The sequence below is a fragment of the Amyelois transitella genome, chromosome 8 (assembly GCF_032362555.1).
Source record: "Amyelois transitella isolate CPQ chromosome 8, ilAmyTran1.1, whole genome shotgun sequence".
NCBI lineage: Eukaryota > Metazoa > Arthropoda > Insecta > Lepidoptera > Pyralidae > Amyelois > Amyelois transitella.
This window is the reverse complement of record NC_083511.1, coordinates 7841011-7859556: the sequence shown is the minus strand read 5'-3', so window position 1 is coordinate 7859556 and position 18546 is coordinate 7841011. Positions and strand designations below refer to the sequence as shown.

At 31.1% G+C, this 18546-nt stretch overlaps 1 protein-coding gene across 2 annotated transcripts in view; it reads left to right on the top strand.

The window, feature by feature from the left end:
* LOC106137572 (uncharacterized) overlaps nt 1-18546 on the top strand; it is a 91394-nt gene that overhangs the window by 56048 nt on the left and 16800 nt on the right. Inside the window, exons 1-2 of one of the 2 annotated variants that reach the window (XM_013338420.2) lie at nt 6296-6750; nt 10596-10641. In XM_013338420.2, coding sequence (XP_013193874.2) covers nt 6749-6750; nt 10596-10641 — 48 coding nt within the window. In that variant the 5' untranslated portion in view covers nt 6296-6748. Of the gene's footprint in view, nt 1-6295; nt 6751-10595; nt 10642-18546 lie in introns of those variants that run through there. The other variant, XM_060945563.1, reaches the window with a different exon arrangement.

Genomic DNA, 18546 nt, shown 5'->3' with positions numbered 1-18546 from the left:
TTTAAAGAAAAGTTTTTATTCTTTTAAATTTTTTCGGTTATTATAATAATATCTATCGATTTTGCCTAGAAGGGCATTTTACAAAATTCAAAATATTTGAAAAAACATTTGGGAATTATGTGCAGAATTTCAAGTTCTTTACCATATTACAGCCTACTTACAGTCTTACAATAATTGCATTTGTATTCTACAGGAAAAAAATAACTTATTTAGATTACCTCATAATGAAAAGAGAAAATGATTATTTTAATCCACCACTATTCCTTGTAACTCTGACATCACCCCGATGTCACGGTTTAATAATTACATTTTATCTTAATTTCCGATTTCGGCGAATTATTTAAAAGGAAAACGTGAATAAGTGAGTTTCCGGATAAAACCAAAAGGTCGATTTCTAAATTGCCACATTGGGTTCTCAGAAAAATTTAAACATCACTTTGAATATTAAAAGCAATAACAAAGATATACAACAATTAAAAAAAATACCTTTATTTTCTTAAGATCTATTTTTTTTGTGATTTTTTTTTCTACTGCGTTAAATAAATGTTAAGTGGTTAATGAAAAACCACTATTGATTTTCATCAGCAACGGTTTATATGTACATTTGTAGGTAGTGAATAAGAATGAGGATTAAGCCATAACGGTAAAGAAGATTACAATGTACTCGTATTAGACTGGAAATAAAATCGATAATATTAACTATGGATTAACATGTGAGACCTGAGTAGCGTAACTCGTTTGAGTTTTCAATGAATTATAACGATTAACGATTTTTGACAGTTAAATAATAGTCACTATTAATTGGTGTTTATAGTACAAAGTTCATTAAGCAGAAGTATGACACTTCTTTTATTATTTATTTACTTTACACACGTGCCTACGCATTGACAAACACAGACTAATATCACCTAAGATGGATTGTATGTCTTACGCCAATAAAAATATAATACAAAATTGAGTGCAATATTCTTGAAAATTTTTCCAAAGTTCGTAGTGCGGTCTTGACCTAAGAGCTACGAAAGGCGTGATCAAATCAATCACACCGTTGCGTCACTAATACAATATTGTTGTAAAAAATATCAAGAATTTCCGCATTCACAAATTTGAGGATGTCACTTGGAGATGTTTTTTGCGTAATATTCTAAAGGTTATTTGTATTTTAGTCAATACCTGAGACGAGTATAATATCTACCAAATTGACATTGATATAAGTATTCTGATATTTTACGCTTAAAAACATAATTCGTATAAAATAAACAATTTAAATTATTTATAGGAGTTAAATACTAAAATATTTTCATTTATAAAAGATGCATTTAAATAATAAAGGGTTCGTCGTTACTTCAACTGTATAGTTAGTGGAAAATTCTAAAGAAATTTTGTAAAGATACTTCCTTACATACCTATAACTTTCCACAATGGATTTCATAATAAATCAACCTTTATTTGACTAAATAATACCTTACGTAAACTGACAGGTCCATAACTTACACTTTGCGGGCAATAAAGATACACAAACAAAATATAGAAGCAATATTAAATCATCTGGAATAATGAAGTAATCACCATAACACAATATATGAGACATCACAATAGCTATTGTCATATGGACGTCGAAAATGTCACCTCTAAAACGCCTCGTTTCCTAACTCGATGTTATTTAAGGCATGATGACCACGGCTTCGAACAAAGTACTATAGTCATCAATATTTATGCTAACATTACTTAGTTTCCTAATATTTTGTTGTAAACACTTGCAACTATAATTTGAAACTAGGTATTCAGCAATATAGTTGTGGCACTCAGCGTCGATGATTTAAGTGTTATAACTTAGGTGTTAAATCAATACACATTGTTATCTATGCTAAATGTACTTGATTTGTCATTGTCTGCGTTGATTCGTTGAGTCTAGTTCATTGAATTACAAAGTAGTTATGTTAAAAAAAAAGTATAAGCATCATGTTAAAATTATTTTTTTCATATAGATGCTACATTTCATTTCTTTTTTTCTTCTTAATACTATACCTACCTAGTGAGGATATTCTGTAGGGTTCAAAATATAGCCAGAATATTTTAGGCAACGTTCGGAACATAAATTTTCAGAATAGACGGTTGTCTCTTCAAAAACTTTGTTGGGGCAGTAAAAGTGGAATGAGACATAAGGTCTGGCCCGAGGTCCCGTCCATTTTATTAGTAAAACACCCGCTAAGTTAGGTTAGGTTAAGTACCAAGGTGTCTTCGTATGCTTATTTACTGCATGTTCTCTGATTATACCTTGTTGTAAGTTTACGGTCTGATACGGTTGTTAGGTGTCGATATGTTTTTATTTTTCCTACTTTTATAGGCTTTAGAATTTTTTTAAAGAAAACATTACTTTTTGATTTTTTTTTTGTAGTTTTTCGTGACGGGTCGACTGGAGGAGATTTCTATTGAAATAAGTTGCTTGCTTCTGTATATAGTTTTGTGTACATAAATAAATAAGTCAGTAAATATTTTTTAAATTCTTTTTCCTAAAGGTAACTTTAATAAAAGTGAGATTTTTTTTGAGAATTCTACTTGCGGTATTATTTCTTACAAAAGGTTATTAAAAAAATCTTCTTATTCTTTAACTTTTTACTATGTTAAATAAACCTAGCCGCATATATACTAGATATTACTGTATTTTATAAGACGATCTTCGCTTACACCAACATAATACGACGTCCATTGTTTATGAAGCTGTATTTTTTGCCGTTGAAAGTTAATAACAAATTCAAACATGTCCGTTGAAAGTTGTCGCCATAAATGTCCGGTGTCCACATATAATGGAGTTGCATATTCCTCGCCTCGCTAAGTGTTTTTTTGCGAGTCTATTCAAGAATTTTCAAAGGAGAGAGCGGTGGCAATTCTGCCAAAACAATAATGAACATAGTTTTAACCGTACCTGCTAATTAATTATATTGTGTGTAAGTATCCAGAAACGTCACATGTATTATTATATACATAGTTCGACGTAATAAAAGTTGAATTTGTTAAATAATGTATTAAAAAATACTTGTATTTCAAGCATGTTGGTTGCGATCTCAACTGGCAACACCCAATTAAGGCTAAACACGATGAAATTGTTAATGAAAGGTTAATTCAAATTGAGATATTTCTGAATTAATTCGAATTAGATTTTTTTTTCATAATAAATATGATATAAAAATGAATGTTGCAGAATCGCCCAGCCGCCCCCTGAGTACTTATCGTTACAGTAAATAAAGGAAATTGTCGAGCATAAAAAGGTCACCATTTGTGGAGACGATCAAGCGGTCACTCTTAAGTGGTCAAGGCTGAATGACAAAAACAATAGGTACTTTTGTACCGCGGCTTTGTCCTATAAGAAGGAAATAGGAAATTCCTACAACTAGAAGCTATTGAAGTAGGTCAATACAGTTCAATGGTCATTATACGTGATGGAACTATGGAATGGTTTATATTTTACTCTACGAGTTTCGTAAAGTATACACATAGGTACTTATACTTACAGACTACACAATGTACATACATATACATATATATATGTATGTACAGTGTGGGGTAGACAGATCCAACAGTCTTGAAAAGATTGATAGGCCACGTTCAGCTTTTTGGCTCGATAGTAGAATTGACATTCGAATAGTGACAGATTGCTAGCCCATCGCCTAAAAGAACAATCCCAAGTTTATAAACCTATCCCTTAGTAACTATCTTTTTTTATAAGTGCCGGGAACCACACGGCACATACAGACAGACAGTGTCCTTATAGAAAATTAGATTTTTTTCATGTTAGTACATACATTTGGTGATTCCGCCATTATTTTAATCTGGCGAATCATTATTTTTTCATTCATTTACGAACCGTACCGTACCCGTGAATATACATACAAACAAACGCCTTCCGGAGATATACAACACAGACAGACACTACATTTTTCCAGTTACTACGATCCCTGCAATGCATACGTTTATAGCTTAATCCAATTTGTGTTCGCTTAAATTTACATTATTAAGCCATAGTTTCGACTTAGACAAGTCTATCAAAACTTCGGGAATATAAATTTAAACTTTGTCAATAAAAATTTGTGGAATGTTATATAGTACAATACGTACCTATATTGTCTCACGAATGACATTCAAAAATATAATCTAGGGGCCTACAAGGGAAATAAGCTACTGGGCTAGCTTCGGTTTTTCCCCAAGTTTATATCGAATGTTTATTCACTTAATTCTCTATTTAAATTATGGCTGTGGTTTTGGGAAACAGTCTTTTGTCTCATATCTATTGAAAGAAAATGACAATAACTTGCTTGATCGTACTTTTATAAGGTAAAAAAAGTCCCGTGAATATGCATAACGAAATGCACGTATAAATGTACGTAGTTTTGGTGAAGTTGAAATGTAAATTTAAAGGTTATTTTTCTCATATTTAATTTGTATAGCTTTCAAAGTAATATTTTGATAAATCTTAGCATGGTCTTATAATTTTTCGAAAAAGCGACGAGTGAACCTATTATATTTTTTAGTCTTGATGCTCAATAAAGTCTTGCGCTATGGCAAATTTCATTAAACTCAGTCTTTATATTTTCTAGTTTATTCAATACACCTAAATGAAAGCTAAATATTTATACTTTATAATTTAATTATTAACAAAAATTTTCATCACTATTTTTGATTATCATAAAACTCTCAATATACACGTTACACCTATATCACTACTTTAAGGGTTGCCTATACATTTTCAAGTTAAGTTCATTTCATTTGATCTTCAGTCTAGACATACAATGTCCAAGTTTTATCTAAGTAACTATGCAAACATGAATATAATCATGTCAATTAAACAATGACATAATTTTGACCATCCAACACCAGCTCGGTAGGTATGCAAAACGCAAATAAAAACACATTTACAAGGTAAGTTAATGTTATACACGAAATGCGGAATGTACGTCATATTAACATTTTGTCAATTAATGTACTGCAATAGAGTAGGATACTTTATTCGTTGGAATTTATGTCGATTGCATATTGACTTTATATTGATTTGAATACATTGATTTTTAACCTTTTACCCATAGAATTATTGCACTATGGTCTTATGGTGGTACGTGGTGATACTTTTGTTTATTAATTAGTGTAGTAATTTAAAAGTATTATAGCCTATTTAATAATTGTAAGTATTTTGGTAAAAAAAATGTTATTACAACATTGAAAATTATACTTACAACTCAGATTATATTTTAATAAATAATATAACTTCCCTAAGAAATAACAATAACACTTTCAATATATACTTTCTTTTCAAAATGCTTTTTCACCTTTCTTTATTTTATATAGATTATATAGATGCGTCTAACAATAGGTCGTATTTAACACAAAACGTTTATTAAATAATTTTAGTTGAGTAAATAATAGTTGTTGTTACATATGCTACGTATAAAATAAAATAAATAATTATTGAATATTTGAATTAAAATCAAGTTAAAATCTGTTTAAGGTTCGGATATTTAAATTAATTAGTCTATCCTTCTTAACAAGACACAAAAGGAGTATGTGGCTAGCTGAGAAATAAATATTGATTTTGAAAGTTCGTACTTACAATCTCATAGGTAACTTATGATCTTTCATTTGTGACAACTCTATATAAGCATTTATTTTTAAAAAACTTATAAATTATAAGAATGTGATTACTTTAAAAGAAAATTATTCCCACTTAATGCATGGGAGTACGCAGGTGTACAATTCTCAATAATGCATAGTACAAAAGAAATATTATGCAAAATGACTCCTATTATGGCGCGCTAACGAAGGACTGTTGGTAAGCAAAAATGAGTACGGCAGGTACAACTGCAATGACCTATTTTGATAAAGCCATGCACAGATTACGCACAGGTTGTAAAACATTACTCAGGCGATAATGTGATGGCCGTCTTAGCATTTTCAGGGTGACGATTGGAGTCTTTAATAACATCAATTAAAAATCTTGTTAATTAAGAAGTTAAGAAAAATTAAGGATCTTTGCATAAAAATATGCAAAAAATTGCGTTCAAACTCCGCCGAAACAAATTCTCTCTGCAAATATTGCACATTCGTATTGACACCTTTAAGAACCCTAGCAATGTTCTTTTTCAAATAGTACCTAACCCATAAAAATACCTACGTAAGTGAAAACTTTGTAAGGTCACCGACAAAGCATCGCGTGCACACCCGCTCAGCTCACTCACACGAACAAAAAAGTTTAGCTTATAAGTTTATAATCAAACGAGGTTTTTATCTCGTAGTCGTTGCCCGCACGTCGCGCGGTGAGCATGTCCCACAGCGCTGAAACCTCACGAGTACGCGCGTAAAAAACATCCAGGACAACGAGACATGAATTTTAAAAATAAAACAAGGAAACCTCCTAAGTTCAAAGGGTTCTAAATAAAAAGAGTTCCGTTCTAAAATTATGCGCGGGCATCGTCGTTTCTATTCGGAAAATTATGAAAGTGATGTGAAAATATTGGTGTTTGTACATTCTGAGTTTTCATGGCTTTTTTTTTCTAGTGACTACAAAAGCGATTGTTAGCGTTAGAGCTGCATTCAAGCATATTTTCAGTGTTTTGTTCCTTTGAATGCGGTGTGTTTTGAAAATTTATTACATAAAAGTGGATTGTTCAGTTTTTGTAAAGGAAAAGCGGCAGGGAAATTCAGTTAGATGTGTGTTCAACATTATATACAACGGGACACAACATGACGGCAAAGTTCGGCTATGTAAGTTCTACATGGTTATTTTAATAGATTTATTACATTTATTGACAACAATGAATTATAAAAGTTATCGACACGCGTTACAACTTCATTAACTTTAATAAAAAAAGGGGTTCTTAGTTTGTCGTATATATATCCAAGCTATTATCTTAGTGCTATAAATGGTAGATATATTTGTTATGAATGGAAATTTATATTTTGAAGTATTTAGATATATGATTACAAAGATAAAGTAAGTCTTAAGATATAGGTAGTGTTGGTCTCTATGTACTGATATTTACAATGATCTATAGTGAAATTGTAATTTGTTTGGTGTCTGGAAAATAAGGTAATGATATTAAATTAAAAACAATTTATAATGTAATCATCACAATAAACTTAAATTAAAATTAAATCAAAATTGAATATTTTCTTGCTTTCCGTATAAAGTAGGTACGCATGTATATATATTAAGATGTGTACGCATGTACACATCTTAATATATATTTTACAGATATGACCGAATTTTTTTATTGTTTTATTTCTTTATTTTTTAATCGTCTTATATTTTTCTATGTGTATTTAAAAATTTTGAAAGAAACTTAATTATTTTTAGATATTTTCCTTTTTTACATAGATACATTATGAAATTGAACTTAAAATAAAATTTTTGTGTATGTATGGTAAAACAGTCAAGATTTATGAAATACATTGACAGGCAGTACATATAGCAGTGGTTAATGAACCTATATCCACACGAACTTCTTTTATAACCTAAAGAAAAAATATATTATATATGGACACCGAAAATAAAAAAATTTACTTAATCTCAATTTCATTACTTTCATTAAGTTATTAAGCGAAAATGTGGCCTTCTTCTAGTTTTGTAAGACACTAGGCTCTGTCTACCTCATATAGAATAAGAAGTGATATCTATAAATTATGTATGTAATATAATTTTACCATCATTATAATTTTTTTTCATACAAATAATTTGATATTTAATAGAAATATTATATAATGCGTTCTTTATATTTTTATTAATCGATATTGTGACTTCAATAATGTTATTTCATAACAAGGTTATTGGGAAAGTTCCCATTGCTTAAACATTATATCTATTTGCTTAACACATCAGCACTTTATGTATTTGCGAAGTATTATTACTAATAAACATATTTTCATGTTTTCCTTTAAGTATATACATGTATTGATTAGGTAAAGTTCTAAATATAAGGTAGCCTTGAAATGAAAATAACAAATAGTTTCTTTGGCTGGACTTAATGGAATAATTACTGGATGTAATTTCTGCATATCCCTCCGAGAAAAAGCTGTAATTTTATGTATGTCGGTATTCTTTAACTACACAAATATAAAAAAATTATGATCTTGTACTCGCAACGAAAATAATGATTGTTTTAGCTATGCTAAGTAGATGCACTTCAATTCTCAATCTATATATTTTTGTCGCGTATATATTTATTCATATTTACCTTAGGTTTAATTAATGCCACACGTATTTATCATTATTGTTCCTTTATGTGTTTAATCACTTGACTAGCGATAACATCGGACTTTGATATCGAATGTCCTACCACCGTCTAGCCTGCAATAAGTTGATAAATTAGCATCGAGATGGTCATGATTGGAATTCGATATTGTGACACTCTTCATAAACATTCTAAAACATAGTATGCGTCAGTTGCACCCCTTCCGCGCAGATTGTAAAAGTTACATCCATATACTACCCTCCATATGCTAACTACTACCCTTGCAGGGTAGACAGAGCTAACAGTCTTGGGAAGACTGAAAGGCCACGTTCAGCTGTATGGCTTAATAATGGAATAAGATTCAAATAGTGACAGGTTACTAGCCTATAGCCCACAAGAAACATATTTAAATTATAACACACGTACATTACATCCCATCTATACCCCTTGCTAGGTAGACAGAGCCGACAGACTTGAAAAGACTGTGGCAGGTTACTTAAAATTGTTATCATTACATTTATTCAGTTTTATCTACAAAAACATACTTATTTGTTGAAAAGACGTAGGTTTATTGTGTGAGGAGTACTCAGTATAGCCAAATTCGATCAGTACTCATATTCGTGATCACTAGGATCACATTAGCATAAAAAAACTATAATTATCTTCAAATCCTATGAATTATAGTGGAATAAATCTATGATTATGTCTTAATATTGAAACGTTTCTTCATTACCTTTGGCTTAGTTTCGAAATGAAATAATAGATGTTTTGTAAACGTTTGATTATAAATATTAGAGAATTATTTATGTATGCAAAGTACTTACTATTTAGCAGGGAAATTTGAGGACTATTTTACAAGTTACTAAGATCATAATTGCTTGGTGTCTAAAATCACGCATGTCATATCAAATACTTAGCATTACATCTGCGATTACTATTGATTATACAATAATCAAATGGTCTTAAAAGTCTTTTTTGTTCGTGGCATGACATAATTCTGTGATAATACTTAATTGTCAAAAAAAAAAATTTTGAATTTTATTTTATTAAGTACATAACTTAATTGGCAAGTACTGTATGAAGTTACCCCAGAGATGTTTATCCCTTTGTTGCTGACTCAAATGTTCTCATTATATTTTTATTATTACCAATTTAATAAATTTTTAGGATGGGATTATGTTTACCTGCCCAGTAAACCGGAAGAAAAAAGTATAAAAGCAAACTTTGTTACATAAAAATAATCACGTCTATATGCCTTTCGGGGTAGACAGAGCCAACAGTCTTGAGAAGAGATGTTTGGCTTAATGATAGAATTGAGATTCAAATAGTGACAGCTTGCTAGCCCATCGCCTAAAAGGAGAATCCGAAGTTAATAAGCCTATCCCTTGGTCGCTATTTGTGACATCCATGGGTACCAGATGGAGTGGTTTTACTCTTTTTTTATTGGTGCCGGGAACCATACGGCACTATTTATACTCGTAAAGGCACTATTTATTTCTGAAGATGTTTTTAACAGAAACCCGCGTCATTGGGATGATACACATAGTAAAAAATATATTATCCTACAATAAGATGAAATAACGATGTAATATTTTTATAATATTAATTAATTTTATTTCTAAAGCTCTCAAGATAAGTGAACAACGCCAAATGTAAATGTAAACAGTCCAGATTTTTTTATTTATTAACTACTTATTAAGCTGACAAACTGGTATGCGGTTCTCGTGATGGAAAGAATACAACAGTTTTGACGTGAGCAAATATTTATCATTGTTCTATTAAACACACACTAGTTCCAGGTTTCTTAACATATTTAATAAAAAATGTCATATTCAACTTTAATGATTAAAATATAAAGTGGAAATTTGAAGAAGATGCAAAAGATGCGATATTTGTCTTGCTTTATAGTTAGTTGATCGTACAATATTGGTGTGGTCAATCAACTATGTTTTCATACAACATAAATGAACTTAAGCATATTGACGCTTTCCATTTTAAAGAAATCATATCGAACTCAAGGAGATTTAGTATTTTCTTTTTATATAGTTTTGTAAACATTTTGGAGACTTAGCATTCGACTTTTGAAACTTTCAATCATTTTTCATTACCTACCTTATCGAATATGCATAAAAAGAGTAATGAGTGTGAAGGAAGCAGGATAGGTCTGTAAAGATCGTAGCAAATTAAAATCCATAGTCTCTGCCATTGGGAAACAGACGTGATGTGTTTATGTATGTACCTTATACCCGTTATTACTATTAACTCGGAGCAAGAAAAATTGATCGCGACAGACCGAAGAATAATGTTAGGTGCATAAATTTAATAATTATATTAATTGAATTTTATCAGTACAATATATAATTTTTTTTTTCTTTTCAGGTTACCACAGCTTGCCGTCTCTGCAAAGATATTGTGCCTCCTGATGGTAAGTATTATTATTATTTTTGAAAAAAAACACATACTCAGAATTATTTTAAGTGATTACCGACCCCTCACCGTCTGAATTTCAATGCCATCCAGCTGGCCATGGCGTATTGGAATTTTCTTGAATGTTGGCTCTGTCTACCCCAAAAGTCATTAAGATGTAAAATATCGACGAGCTTGCACGAAGAGAGCTGTGAGTGCGCATGAAGGTGAATAAACGAATTGTGCACAATTCACGACCATGACAAGTGGAAACTGCTTGCTCTTAAGAGGCGTGATTTTTAGGTATAGGTATGAAAATATTGGGAACTTAAATATTTGCTCTAAAAATATTTCGAAAATATTAACTTTTTATGGACTTTTAATCCATAGTACTTAAGATAACACATCTGGCGTTTCTTCCATTTTTTTATTTATATACTTGAAATGAGGTAATGCAACATAACATATATGTACATTTACTTCCGCTCAGGTCGCTGGAAAATAATAGGCTTATTTTATCATGGCGTTAATTAACGATTTAAGGTTTAGAAAATGTAAAAAAATAAAACCAAATAGACAGAAAACGACATTTATGCAACACCACTGTTATTAATGATTTCAACTGTATACCTACTAGCGAATCGCCAGGAAGAATCACAATACATTGTAACTATTATATGTAAGGGTTATATAATATATACCTACTATATATTACTAACAAAATTCTTGCACATCATATATCAAACATTTTTACGATCTTATTTTATGTTTGTATGCTGATATAATTTATCAGCACGAGAAAAAAAAACAGACAATTACTTCCACATATCAACTGAAATTTAGTATTTATTTTATCTTTGTAATATCACTTGATACTTCGTGACGTGTTTTTGTAGAGTCATTATATTATATCTTCAAGAAACGCGTAATATATTTTTGAATTAATATATTTTTTTATAAATAAATATTCTGACTAAAATCAGTACATCATCTATTTCAAGTTACTTTTGTATAATTTATTTTAGTCACTTGACGACGTTACAATTTTATATAATTTTGTATATTATTTATCATACACCCTTCGAATGTGTTAGTTTATGTACTAGTTTTTAGGTGAAGGTGAATGACTTATGTAATATATATATTAACGCACAGCCGATAATATCCAACACCGCCGAAAGAAGGAATACAGAAAGCTAATAATGTATGAAAACTAAAATGAAGTCTCTATTAGTGATTCAAAGAAGACATTAAAAATCATAGAATAGAATTTTATTAAAAACAATCAACTTCTGAAGAAACACAATATATTTTTTAATCAAAGGTTAAAATATATATTTTTTATAGAAGTCAAAAAAATAAGATAATGTATATTTGAATTTAATTACAAATTATCGGCAACATTAGAAGATTTTAAAGCTAATAAAATATTTCCTGTTCATTTTAAGATTGAAAAGTATGGTTATAATGCTAATGTTACAAAAGGGAAAAATATTTGTTTTTTGGTGTTAAATCGGAGTATTCTTTAAAGGCAAAAAATAAAAACGAGTATATTTTCTTACATACATACATACATAAAAGTCGTCTAGGTCTTCCCACTCCGACCATTCCCTCCACACTCTCTTTTCTTAGAAACTGAAAAAATATAAATTTTTACGTCTTTCTGCTGAAAAATATATTTTTAAATTAATTTATATCTATAAGAACATAAAGCAAATGAAATAACAGATGTCTTTATCAATTAGTTTTAATATTATCCATTTAAAACTTATTTTTTTTTAATGTATTTTCTAGACATATTTTAAAATTATTTCCATTAATTTCAGTACCTAAAGAAATATACTAAACTTACATATATCTTGTTACAGGGTTTGCATATAATATATTATTTGCCATAAGATTTCAGTAAAAAAAAACCCAACAAAATGTCGTCTGACAGGTCGACGCGATTATCGTTATGTTGTACGAGACATGTCATTTAGCACTTTTTGCCAACATGCCACCCATAACGTTTCAATTATGTGTATGTTTTTTGTTATATTCGGCACAATTTCTAGACGAGGCCATGTATATAATGTTATAAAAAATCGTTGGTAACCTCTATTTAGTCAAAAGTTTACAAAATAAACTAAACACCTATAGCAAATCAGTCTGTTTTAGCACTTGATCAGAGTGCAACATACATATGCAGACAAGTATGTCTGCAAGTAGCACTAGCTTTTTCGCATGTAGCTAGAATGAACCTCTTGATTTTTTAAAGTGTATGTGTGAATGAATGTGAATTGAAAACGATGCTACAATTTCGATGCGTGTAATAATCAAAAACCTACTTTATTAGCATGACCATTGGCTCCTATTATCTTGACGGGTGTTATCAGCCGCGTGTGTGGCCAGCCTAATCCGTCGAAGGTAAACTGATAAGGCTACTGTTAACTGGACGTCAAGATCGCAGTAAAATTAGGCTATCTCACACTGACATAATTATGAGGAAGTTGATATGCGGTGTCTCTTATAATTGACATTGTTTATGTGTATTTGTTTATTGTGCCAAAATGCTGCGATTATTGAACGGTTTTAATGAGAAAAGTAAAAGAAACAACGAGTTTAGTTTTTAACCGAAGCTACTTCAGTGGAGGAATTTTGAAATAAAAGGTATCATGTGTTATGCTAGAATTGAATTGGCCAGGTAAATGACAAACATGGATTTTGTAGGAGTTTCTGAGAGACAGCAGTCTTTCTAGTAGCAAACTATAACTACGAATCCATGATTTGAAACCAAAAATATGAGAGTGTAATCGTGAAGTCGCTGTAATTAAAGTGATAGCATTATGATAAGAAAATTAGCAATGCTAAAACAAATATAAGTACAAATTCTATTTGCTATAATACTTCAAACTGATAACCGAATAACAAAATCGCATAAGCAGCGGGCGCCGATCTAATTGAATCGATAGCGATGTTTAAGTGGTGTGAAAATTTCCAACACGCTTCACATGCTTTTGATATGGGCCAAATACCTTAATCCTTTGTACCTTTTTGTAACTAAATAAATATATGTATAAATTATATTGGTCCTCTTCTTTTGTGCGTAAATATTGTAAAGGATATATTTGTGACTGATACTACGCCATCATACTAAAATGATTTCGTTGTTTTACTCATAGTTCACGGATTCTGTTAGCATTCGTTATACAGTTTTTTTTTTACTTTTTTTCATAATGTCACGTTCTTATCCCTAACGACGTATACAGACTTCATAGTATCGCAAATAATTTATTCACTACTTCATCGCTCAGTGATATAATTGAGATCCTGATATCAAGATCGTGGTTACAGGCGGACCCCGGACCCCTTGACTTCGAAAAAGAGAGACTAATCTCAGGAGCCTGATTACCCACAGTTGAAAAAAATCGAAATAAAACTTAACATAAATATACGAAATACGATATCGATTGCATCGGTGAGGCCTCTCAAGAATACGTCAAAAATTATAGACTGGTCCATTAATGAAATCAGCATTTCAAATTGATATTTATTTGTTAGTAAGTAGTCCTCCGGGAAAGAGGCGTGATTTTATGTATGTATGTAAAAAGTAGGCAAAAAAATTTTACTATAAAATTTTAGGTATGATGATAACATTACGGATAAACCGTATTGTTGGAGATATATGTTGAATGTCAAATGAGTTTGCTTGGATTCAAAGAGATAAGTTGATGACACGAGGAATTCTGACCTCCAAACGCCAGATAATAGCAATTATAAAAAATATTTAATAAATTACAAAGAATAATTGTTTCTGATTACAATGTCGTCCAATTCCGGATAACTGAAATGTTCTTGATTTCCATTTGATATCGTTAATCATAATATACCACCCCAAAAATATTTTTTTTTATCACATCCTTAAAACTTTAAAATATATGGCTTTCAAAACTTAGTAGGTACTTATTTCATAAATTTGTGAAGCCAGCGGACATCAAACCAATTTCTTAAAAAAACCAGACAGGCGCACTACTAACTAGGGAGTAATTTTAATTGAAAAAGTATTGATACGGGCTCATAGAAATCAAAATATTTTAATTTTTCTGTAGCCATAATTATATCCGCTGAAAACATAACATACATACATACATAAAATCACGCCGTTTTTCCGGAGGGATATGCAGAGACTACCTCTTTCCACTTGCCACGATCTCTAACAAACATAACATACTTTTATATTAATTTGCTGTGGACGACCCTTTATCTCCTTAATGTGTTATTGATACTACAACCTGATCTGGGATGTGCAGTGCAAGGTATAAAACTAACTAGAAGATTATTATAATTATACTTGAACTAATTGAGATAATGTTCAAGATTTTAATTCAATAGAGTAAGTTATAAATAATGTTTATATTATTTATGTATCTGACTAGTTGTAAATATTTGCATATTTTACCATTTCATTTAAAACAAATAGCCTTTACACCGAAAATATAAAAGAGAAAGAATGTTCATTAGCATAATTAAGTTGGTTTCGTAAGCGCCATCTCATTTTGTGTATCACTTGTTTTGACATGCAATAATATTTATCAAGTTTTATATTATCTTAATTGTATATTACGAAACATGCGGCGTTCTGACTGCTACATTGGGTGAATTTATGATAATGGCGTTTGGGAACATTAAGGTGACCTCTGTACTTAACAATCAGAGTCTCTGTTAACCCTTATACGGGTAAAGACGTGACAATATTGACACTGTGGAAAAACAGGTTTCTGAAAATTTTTAAATAACTGTAGTGGTGATAACAGATAATTGTCAAAAAAGAAAAATTGTTATTTTGGTACAAAATACAAAGAACATTAAAAATATGACAATTTACACATTTAAAGATCACAGTTCTAGTGAAGATGGGTTGCAAGGCGGTAAACAGTAACTCGTTAACGCTTTGATGAGTGAAGAGAATTGATAAAAATTTATAAGTAGGAACCAGGACGATGTAAAGTAAATTTTTTATCCCGAAGTTACTTCACCGGCAAAAAGCCGCAAAAACAAGTTTGTAATAAAAGATAATATATTGATTAAATTAAACAAATGATAGATACGTGTATAAAGACTATAATTATAACAGTGCCAATGATAAATATCGGGCAGTTTTAAACAAATAAATGCAATAATGTCCCTCAATCACAAGGCAAAATCGTATTGTTTACAAAAAGTTGTCGTGAAATGCAATATGGCTGAATAGTGACCACGTCGCGGTAGCCTATGCTTTCCCACCTGAATATGACACCGGCCATCCAGCTACAGTAAGTCCTACAACAATCACAGATAAATATTAAAAATTAACTTTTGTTGACAACGTTATAGGATTTAAAATGGACTACACAGTAGCCCGAACCCTCAGTCTGATGGATTAGCTGAGCACGGCTGACCCATTAAAACGATCGATTGTTTCCTTATTGTGGTGCTTGTAGCGTTTGTTCTAACAATTACAAAAGTCAATATTGCGAAAAATTTCTTAGAAGACGTAATGTTGGTATTGTAAATCAAAAAAAATGTGATTGCTGTCAAATTAATTTCTACTAATGAATCTGTCGAGTCTATTAAGTAATCCTTTAATGTGTGTATTAAGGTTAATGAATAAATCCACAGTCGTGAAGTTCATAGGGTCATTGTAGATAGGGTGTTGATCAATATCTGCGTAATGAGGTGTCGGTATACAACTGGCGCCATTAAAACCTCGGTGAAAGTACGGTAATAGAATAAGGAAACTAATTTAAAGTATTCAACATAGCCGGGGTGAGATAGAATTTCACTGATATAGACCACACAAAAGCTACATGAAATGTTGTGGCATTTTAGGGCTCTGATTGTAAAAGAGAACTAATACGGCGTACTTGATGAATGATGCAATATATGAGTAAGTCGTTAAAACTAAAATCGTTAGTCTTTCATGTTTAAACATTAAAAAAGTAGACAGAGAAGTGAAATATTTTAACCAAGCAGTGTTCAAACATAATTGAAATTATAATAAAAGATTTTGAGCGCCTCTATGATCTGCTTAGCTTTCCTGAAAAGGGATGAAGCAAATGAAGTATGCTTGAATCGCATTAAATAGTAAGCATACATACACACATACATACATATGATCACGTCTATATCCCTTGCGGGGTAGACAGAGCCAACAGTCTTGAAAAGACTGAATGGCCACGTTCAGCTATTTGGCTTAATGATAGAACCGAGATTCAAATAGTGACAGGTTGCTAGCCCATCGCCTAAAAGAGGAATCCTAAGTTTATAAGCCTATCCCTTAGTCGCCTTTTACGACATCCATGGGAAAGAGATGGAGTGGTCCTATTCTTTTTTGTAATAGTGCCGGGAACCACACGGCACAAAATTAAATAGTAAGATGAAATATTAATCAAATTTGAAATTCCTGTTTCTTTAAAACACTTCCTAATAATCGTGAACCATGTCTTTTGAATTTTACACATTCAATTAATAAGTATTTGAAATATTTTGTTCAACATTTAGAATGTAAGTGTGATCGTAAAATTAACTAATGAAATTGACGGACATGAGGTCGTATCCTGAACTTTGTGTTTTATGAATCAGTTTTCTTTAAACTTAACGGTTTTATGGTTTTTGAGATATGGTGTTTATTTAAAAACATTTTCCGTTATCGTACATATACGTAATATATACGTAAGTAAAGTTATTTTTAAATTCACCGTATGATTGAGTACTGACGACGTACAGCCAATACTTCTGGGTTTATGAGCCTGAAGATTGGCAGAAGATGATCTTTAGAAGATATTATGGAGCACTCGTGGAGGATATACTACAAATTCTTAAGGGGACCTCCCTCTTAGAGAAACTGTGGGATAATTTATAGATAACCATATCCGTCGTTCACACGTATTTTCGTAATAAACATTATTAAATTTGCATTGGAAATCCATTTAAGACTTTAATTTTAACACTTGTCAAGTAATCTAAGCGATAAGAGGCACCGGAAGAGTGCTATCAAAACGTTTTCCAATGACTTACTACTTTTTGGCGCGAAATGTGTATTCGTCGTATTATAAACAGTCGCACGTTTTCTAAAAAGTTCACTAGTAACGTATGAATGGTTTCGAACTGTCGGCATTCAGGCTTTTGTTCGTGTCAAAAAAAGAAATCCTTGGTAATAAGCCGTGATGACATTCGAACCTGTAATATTATTTATTTAGTTATATCCAGTAAAAAGGTAAACTTTTTGAGTCGTATACCTATAAAAACCACTCGGCGACCGATATGTACTAGTAAAGAATACTGTGATGTTAAGATCAATTTCTTTAACACTCAAAGCTGAATTTACAAAATCATTAGACCAATATCAGCTCATCAAGGATATTAGGCCGCCGGTATAGCCAAGACTGATCGAGTACATCTTGATAAGTTTTCAAGCGATAACGATATATTTGGACTCAAATTTGAAGAAAGTGATTTCTTGATATGTTACTCGTATAATTTATATTTTTGTCTCCGTTGCGCCATTTACAGCAATGATTTGGCCCCGTAATTCGTCTTTCGACATTTCTCTCCATTTTGTCTGGTTTTCGATAAAAATTGGTTGGCATGTCTATGGCATGTCCTTATCTGAAGATGCAGATTTTTCGATATTCCCACGAAAGCGGAGTTTAACGGAATATTTGAGATTTTCTTTTAATTTTTCTTAAATTCCCTCACCGTATCTCTCTTCCCCGATACATACTCGTACAACTTAGGGATTTTCAAGCAAAAATTAAATAGGCACTATTTGAACTTGCGTGCACCACCTTTGGCCTCATCTTGCTTACTTCCAGGTAGATTGAGGACAAACGCATTCAAATATATTATAAAAATCAAAATTAAAGGGCATAGCCTTGGGGTACTCTAGTTAGATACTAAATAT